Here is an 8,399-nt window from a genome sequence, read left to right as displayed (position 1 = left end):
TATATATAATATAATCATTTAATTAGATTTATACATTTAATTTATAAATAGGTTTAATTATTGTGTTGATCTTTATAGTTTTGCGAAATTTTTAATTAGGTCCCTATACTTTTTTCTTTTTAATTGAATCCTTGCACTAATTTTTTTTTTAAATGGGTTTTTACATTTTTTTTTCTTTTATTTGAGTTTCTGTACTAAATTTTTTTTTAGTTGGGTGCTATCAAATTAAGCCAATTACTGCTAAGAGAGACTTAATTGAAAAAAAATTGGTGCAAAGACCCAATTTAAAAAAGAAAAAAGTATAGAAACTTAATTAAAAATTTTACAAAATTATAGGAATTAACAGAATAAAAAATAAATTCACAACCTGAAGAATAAATCATAAATAAATCATATAACAAAAAAGACACAAAAAAAAAAAAAATTATATATATTAAAAAAAATAGAGACAAAAAGAGAAAAGAGTGAGGGTTGGTGTGTAAGACACTAGGACGCTGTTCGGTTCTCTGTATAAGGTCACTGATACGGCGTAGTTCCATTCTTCTCTCTTCTTTTTATTTTCAGTATAAACCCTAATCTCTAAAATCGTCAAAAATCTTCTTCTTTTCTCTTCTTTCCGTTTCTTTGCTCTCTCTATTCTCTTACACAGTAACGTAAAGTCGTAAAACCCATTCTCCCTATAGACGCGTTTTGCCAGCGGACTCTTTGATTTCGGTTTCGCGTTCTCACTGCTTGAGGTGAAAGTTTTCTGTCGCCCTCCTCGAATTCTTCTCCGAAACCGGAATTGAACTTTGGTTTTCCTCTTTTTGACTTCAGGTAAACCTTAAATTTTGAGTATTTGATGTTGCCCACGAGCTTAATGGCGTTGGTTCCCGGAATTTTCAGCTTCAATATTTTGTTTTATTTTATTTTCTGGTTTATCTTTTTATTTTCGATTAATAGAGTAGTGTACGCTTTCGGGTATCATTAAGTTTTATTATTATGTTTGTAAACTTCGTTGTTCGAGTGTTTATGTGAATTCGTCTAGTGCTTTTTAGGCTATAAAATCATGGATATTATTGTGGAATGGAACTTAATTTTATGTTTTTTTTCTTGGTTAGATTTTTATGATGGTTAGATTAGTTATTAGAGGTTTATTAAAGTTGAGTTCTTGAGACATTTGGTTTGGGTTATCGAATGTCAAATTGGTGATGTAAAGTTTATTAATTTGTTTCCTACTTTTACCCTTTCATAGGGGGTTCGGGCCAATTTGTATTGGCATTCTTGAGAAGTTAAATGCTTTTCTTATTGAAAGATATTTTTAAAACTATAAATAAATAAGAAAGATAATATGGTCGAAAAGTGATAATTTAGCATTTTCTTCAAGTTGGAGAAAGTAACACACGAGGAAAAGGTGTAAAAGATTAAACAAATGCACCTTGGTGTTAGTGTTAGAAGATTGAATCTAAAGTTGAGACTTTAGCATTAAAGGCGATGATAACGGTCACTGGAGGATATACTTTGGGTGGTCACTCTCATTGATGGGATAGAGTTAAGCAGCTTTGAATTAGGCTGATAAGAAACAGATTGGAGAAATAGTAAGATGTGTATTTCATGTTTGACATAATTGAAGCTGGTTTGAAAAGGAAAAAATGAATTGAGAGATAGTTTAATATATTAGCATGTCATGACATAACATGGGATGGTTTTTCATTTTTGTCATTATTATTTACTCCCTTGTTACATTGCCTCTTTGTTTCTTATATTATTGCATTTAATGGATAGGGGACAATTTTAATTGGTGACGTAATCATTGCATTGTGATTGAGTAAAGTTCTACCAACTCTCAACCTCATGGCTGGATTGTTGCTTGGTGATGCTTCTCATCATGGAACACAGCAAGGTGGTTCTCAAAGATACTCTCAAGAGAAACCAGAGGATGGCTCTCGCTGGTACTTTTCTAGGAAGGAGATTGAGGAAAATTCACCATCCAAAAACGATGGCATAGATTTAAAGAAAGAAACTTACCTACGCAAATCATACTGCACATTTCTGCAAGATTTAGGCATGAGACTTAAAGTGTGAGTTTTTTACTGTTAGCCTCAGTGAACTATCTCCTTAAATGCAGATGGCAATTGTTTATTATTTGCCAGTTTAAGCTATTTAATAATTCTTTGTTCTTTGTTCCACTATCAACTGATATAAATGTGTGCCTGATTTTACAATGTATTAAATTGAAGCATACCATAGTTAAGGTTGTGTTAGCATGTAGCAGTGATAGGTTTCTTCGTAAGAACACATTAGGGGTATCAGCTGTGTTTATATTTAAGTGGTGATAAATTCATTTAACTTCATTTGGCATGTTCTTGCCACTGATTTAATTGTGATACTGATGCAGACCTCAGGTGACTATTGCAACAGCAATAATATTTTGTCATCGGTTCTTTCTTAGGCAGTCCCATGGAAAGAATGACAGAAGGGTTAGTTTATATATTTCTATGTGATAAATTGCTTACTGTTATTGTTGGATAATTGTTCTCTATTTGATCTTGAGGTATGAATAAAATCTATGTTATGGTTATCAATAGGCAGTGGTAGCAAATATATTTTTGGCTTGTTAGTATATAACTGTGGGTATCGTATTTAAATATTTTTGTTTCAAGAACTTGAGTGATTATATTTATAACTTATGAACTCCTAGTAGTTTGCTAAATCGATATTAATTCTGCTTGCTTAGTTGTATGCTCAGTTGTTCATTATTCGATGCTAATAAAAAATTTCTTGCAAAGAAGAAAAAAAATTATATAGAATGCTTTAATTTGATCCATGTAGCTCCCCGATTCCTGTGATAGAAAGGCTTTGTTATTGTTATTTTTGCACGCTTTGTATTTAAAGTAGTACTCATTGCTGAAGATTGATGGTATGGTTATATTGGATGTAAAAGATAATCTATAATCAATTATCACCAAAGTATATTATGATAAAATTGGCTTTTTGTTTGGAATATTCGATTTTCTTTGGATTTTATATTTCCTTCCAAAATAATATGGAATAATGGAAAACATTACTTCTTGGGTATGGAGAAATATTTTCATCTCCAAGGTGGGAAGTAATCTATCTCCTAACCGATCTACCATCCAAATCAGATGCTTTACTAGTCTTTCCCCCACAGCTTCAAACTCTTAATATGAGATTCTACCATTTTTTTTCTCACAATATGCTCCACAGTCTTATGTTCTCATTTTTCATTCTTTCCATTGGGATATGATTACTTTTTGTTCGCGCTTTATTGCCCAACACTCCATTTGATACAACATGGCCAGTCTAATAGTATTGCATAATTACAATAAAATTTACTCTTCATTATGTTGAATAATACATCCACGATACTTAATTCTCTTGATGTGATATGATGTTTTTCCAATCTTCACTTCTATTTTTTAGTTCTCCATTTCTGCTGAACTTACACTTAATATACCCCCATCTTATTGCAATTCATGTGCAAACCGTGTATTTCCATAGCTTGTCACCTCGAAGCTAATGTCATTTGAATCTTCCCTCGATTTGTCTATAAGAACAATATCATCATGATGGTATGGGTTCTTGTATATGCTTAGTAATCTCTAATACTAGGGTGGAAAGCTATAAGCTTAGAGATGAACATTGATGTTATTTACACCAATGTGAAGTTCCTGTTACACCACCTTGGTTCTCATATTAGCTGTAGCCATATTGTACTATGTCTTTTATTACATGAATATATGCCATCGTTACTCCCTTTCTCTACAAGATCTTTCATATGACCTCCTTTGTTACCCTCTCACGTCCTTTCCTAGTCAATGGAGAGCATATGTAAATCCTTCTTGTTACTTGTATAGAAAGTAGCTCTTCCACCTTTTGTTAATGCTTATGTTAGGGATCACAATCTTACCTTCTCATCCTTAATGCACTTGACTTCGTGTAAATCTCACGCCCTTCTTTCTCAACTTTTTGCTATCTTGTAAATTCTTCTTTTTCTTTTCTTTGTACCTAAAGATCGAGAAAGTCCCTCAAAAGCATCTCGTTCTTGCTTTCCTTACTGCCACTTTTGTCTTATTTTTAGCCATCTAACAATTTTCAAGTTTTCCACATTTGGCACAAAGAACACTGTTCAAAACATTCTGTTTTGACTTTCACCTTCTCTTGCATAGATGTCCCGTTACCAAGATTCCCTCCCTCTTGCCCCAATACCTCTTATTTCTCTATTGGTTTCTTTTACTACTTTTCTAATCACTTCTTTCATCTGACTCCAGATCTCTACACTTCCAACCTTATCCCATCTTGCTTTTTCTTAAATTTGTTTTTGGAATTTTTGTTTTTCTCCTTTCATCTACAACACTAGATCCCTGGGTCCCTCTCTTGATGACTTCTCCACCTTTTGTTCGACCTGAAAATCCATAATGAGCACCCTATATTGGGTTGTCAACTCTCTCGAGATAACTTTGCACTTAGTACAAAATTTCTGCTTGGATTTTCTAACATGGGAAAATCTATTTGAGTTTCTGTCACCAACCCCACTCTTATACAAGGTGTTAATCTTGCTTTTGAAAGCAACTGTTTGCTATAAGAATTAAGAAATCTGAAGGTTAAAGAGAAGTCCAAGATGGTTTCACCCTCTGTGTTCACCAATTTAAATTCCAAAACTATGGCTCCTGTGGATCCATATCTGCAACGTCTGATATACATGCAAGATTAATAATGTTAGCAGCTTCTAGGTTCAGGGTCATATATTACTCTGCTGTTAAATTGTTTTTCTTGTTAATATATGATTATTTTCAGTTTGATACAAATTGTATATGTAGTATTGTACAGTTGTACTGTGCTGACATCAACTAGCTGCTGATATGCTCTGGTTTAGTAAATCTTCCTTTGCTGTAGAAGTTTGGGTGTATTTTCATCTCTCTCTCTCACACATTTAAGCTTCTCTCTGCTCAGCATTTGTTTGTGTCCTTGCCTCTATCCTTTTCTGTGTTAGTATGCTATAATTTGGTTTTCTCAACTATGATTACTTACATCTTACTTGAATGGTGTATAGTTTATGTAAGATGAAATATTAAATGGACATTGTGGTAACTAGTGAAGTCTTGTGTTGTGCAGACAATTGCAACAGTGTGTATGTTTCTTGCTGGGAAAGTCGAAGAAACTCCTCGCCCACTAAAAGATGTAATTCTTGTTTCATATGAAATTATTCATAAGAAAGATCCAGCAGCTGTCCAGAGAATAAAACAAAAGGTATATCAAACGATATACCTCCTCACCCTTGCTCTTTTTACCAAGCAATCTCATCTGAATGTCAACTGGCTATTAATGAAGTTTTTGCCACGTTGATTTTGGTTGCTGTGTTCATTCTCAATGGTGTTGTTTGATTCATGTAGCTGATCCCACTTAGTGGGATAAGTCTTTCTTCTTGTTGTTCAGTGTCCATCTTTGTTCCTTTTCACTTTTAAAATTCCATTATATTGGGAAATATCTACATTTGAAAATGAGTTCTTGCTCCAGGTCTGTTATTGCATGCAAATGACTTAACAAGTTAAAGCTGGATTAAATGTTGTGATTGTTTTCTAGTATATCTTTTTGGTGTTTAACCTTGGGATCAATTCAGATCAAATTTCTTTTTTTTCCCCATCACTTCAAATATATCATTTTCTCATCCAAGTATTATTGTTGCATGTATGGCACAGGAAGTGTATGAACAGCAGAAAGAATTAATTTTACTTGGAGAGAGGGTTGTTCTTGCAACTCTTGGTTTTGATCTTAATGTGCACCATCCTTATAAACCTCTTGTTGAGGCAATTAAGAAATTCAAAGTTGCTCAAAATGCCCTTGCTCAAGTGGCATGGAATTTTGTAAACGATGGGTATGAAAGACTACAGCATTTTTGTTATGGCCAGTGGCCTTTGATTTCGTTTCCCCGCCTGAAATTAGGATGTGATGTGCAGACTTCGGACGTCTCTTTGCTTGCAATTTAAGCCCCATCACATTGCAGCTGGAGCAATATTCCTTGCGGCCAAGTTCCTCAAGGTGAAGTTGCCGTCAGATGGTGAGAAGGTCTGGTGGCAGGAGTTTGATGTCACCCCACGCCAATTGGAGGGTTGGTGTCCTTTTTTTCCAGTAATAATGATATAAAGAAAGGAAAACAAAGTACTATCTCATTGTCATTTCTTTTATCTTTCCCTTAGTCCTGTTGCTTATTTCTCTCATTCTGTTAATGTGTTGTCATAGTAAGAATTTTACTGTTAAATTATTGGAATGTGTGTGCATTCAAGCATACAGTGAATATTGCTGATGTTTATGCAAGACCTAACCCTGTGTCTACTTTGTGCAGAAGTGAGTAATCAAATGTTGGAGTTATATGAACAAAATCGAATGCCACCTTCAAATGAAGTTGAAGGAAGTACAGGAGGTGGGGTTGCCAGTCGGCCCACCACAAAAGCTCCAACTAGCAATGATGAACCTGCAACCACAAATAGTAATTCCCAGACATCTAGACCTGAATCATCAAAGCCTGTGTCTTCAAAGCCTGCACTTGATTCTTTCACTTCGAATCACAGTGGACGACCCATCTCAAATCATGGTAGAAATAGTGATTATGGGAATTCAGAAATGAAGCACAGGATGGAAGATGATGCCAAAGGTAATCAACATCCCGAGTGGGAATCTCTACCGTATAAGGAAAATTCACATGAAGGTCCAGACATTGGAAGATCTCGATCAGATAATGGTGAGAAAGATGATCACAGAGAAGGTACATTTGTCCGGCCACCCCAGGATGCTATAAAAAAAATTGATAGAGACAAGGTAAAGGCTGCGTTAGAGAAGCGAAGGAAAGCATCCAGTCATATAACTAAGAAGATGGATTTCATGGATGATGATGATCTCATTGAGAAGGAACTGGAAGAGGGAATTGAGCTGGCTCCTCAGAGTGAGAAGAATAAGCAGGAAAGGAGGCAAAGCTGGTCTAAGCCCTCAGACAGATCAGACTATGACAATATGCATGGAAGGCATCAAGATCATGCCGATGAGCATCCTCATGGGACAAAGGGTCTGTCATCTTCAAACGAACCAGATCCAAGTGCTGTGGAAGAAGGCGAGGTGTCAGCACTTGATGACATGAGTTTAGGGCTGTCTCCCAAGTCGGGGAACCGTAAGAGGAAAGCAGGGAACTCACCACGGCATAATTATGGCTCTGGATCTCACCACAACAATCGTCTCGATTACATGGAAGATCGAAACAAGGTCAGTCGACTAAGCCATACTGAGAGGGATAGCAAAAGGCACATACAGGAAAACCATGTTTGAGCATGTTTTTCCATGGCTGTATGTGTATTTGGTTATTTTTCCGAAATTTGTTCGGTGCACACTTGTGCTGCTTAGCAAACAGCGAAAGATACCTTAACCCAAGTTTGTTGGAAGGGCGTCATTTTGTCAACTTATGGGCATATTGAGGGCAAAATGTACAATAGAAGTTAAGTGTTTATATAGATTAAAATTGGACTTTAGTATGTCCATTTTCCTGCAAGATCATCCGTGTTGCTAGTAAAGATGGTGAATCGAGGAATCAGATAGAGGGAAATCGTTCCTCTCTCCTGTACCTAAGAGGTGGGATAGTCATGGGAAATGAATATTTGGTTTAATAACTTAGATGTAGGAAGTAAAAATGAAATTATTTAGTGCTATCTATAAATTGTTTGCACCACTATGGGACTGATCAGATTGTGCCTGGAACAAAATTTAACAGCGATTTTTTTCCCTCTCTAAGATGGGCTGTGTAAAGTTAAACACAGGTCTAATTAATGATAGAATATTGTTCTAGAGAAGAGAGATTAACACTAAATTATTGGGTGGGGAAAACTTTTTTTTTATTTTATTATTTTTTTTTGCATTCTGGGCCAAACAAAAACATTAATCATGCATTAACTTCGGCTAAAATAAGCCTTTGTTAGGCAATATCCTTCTGGATCATTCGTGGATTTTTTTTTTTGCTATATTTTTCTTAAATATTTTAGTAGTTCTGTTTCTGCTTTTCCATTTTGAGGTTATGATTGTCTTTTAAAATAATTATTTAAAACTTTTAAGTTTATGCTTGTTTTAAGTTGTTTCCAAAACGAGCAAAGAGGAAATTTTTAAGAGAGTGAAACAAGGAAAATTATGAGAACATAAAATAAGATAAAAAAAAAAAAGAAAAGAAAAGAAAAGAAAAAGCAGAAGATAAGGAAGAGAAAGAAGAGTTATAAATTGTGTAAAATTTATCAAAAAAATAGCACTCTAATTTTTTAACAATAACATAAATTTCTTAGTTTTGATTCTGAAATTTTGCTACAAAAGTACAGAAATGTTTTTAACAGTTTTTTGCTTCTTGTTATTCTTCTTTCTTTCTTTGT

At 34.6% G+C, this 8,399-nt stretch overlaps 1 protein-coding gene across 4 annotated transcripts; it reads left to right on the top strand.

Moving 5' to 3' along the window:
• On the top strand, window positions 448-7,858 carry LOC107613042 (cyclin-T1-3). 4 transcript variants are annotated; one of them, XM_021109539.1, is made up of 7 exons: window positions 448-816; window positions 1,765-2,060; window positions 2,378-2,459; window positions 5,116-5,250; window positions 5,700-5,875; window positions 5,958-6,159; window positions 6,344-6,767. In XM_021109539.1, the coding sequence occupies exons 2-6, from the start codon at window positions 1,834-1,836 to the stop codon at window positions 6,142-6,144; spliced, it is 807 nt and encodes a 268-aa protein (XP_020965198.1). In that variant the 5' UTR covers window positions 448-816; window positions 1,765-1,833; the 3' UTR covers window positions 6,145-6,159; window positions 6,344-6,767. The 4 variants fall into 4 exon arrangements, with proteins under 4 accessions (XP_020965198.1, XP_016170362.1, XP_016170363.1 ...); XM_016314876.2 differs by having other exon boundaries at window positions 449-816; window positions 5,958-6,109; window positions 6,344-7,858; XM_016314877.2 differs by lacking the exon at window positions 448-816 and adding an exon at window positions 1,373-1,577 and having other exon boundaries at window positions 5,958-6,109; window positions 6,344-7,858.

The sequence above is a fragment of the Arachis ipaensis genome, chromosome B08 (genome assembly GCF_000816755.2).
Source record: "Arachis ipaensis cultivar K30076 chromosome B08, Araip1.1, whole genome shotgun sequence".
Taxonomy (NCBI): Eukaryota; Viridiplantae; Streptophyta; class Magnoliopsida; order Fabales; family Fabaceae; genus Arachis; species Arachis ipaensis.
This window is presented reverse-complemented; position numbering and strand designations above follow the sequence as displayed.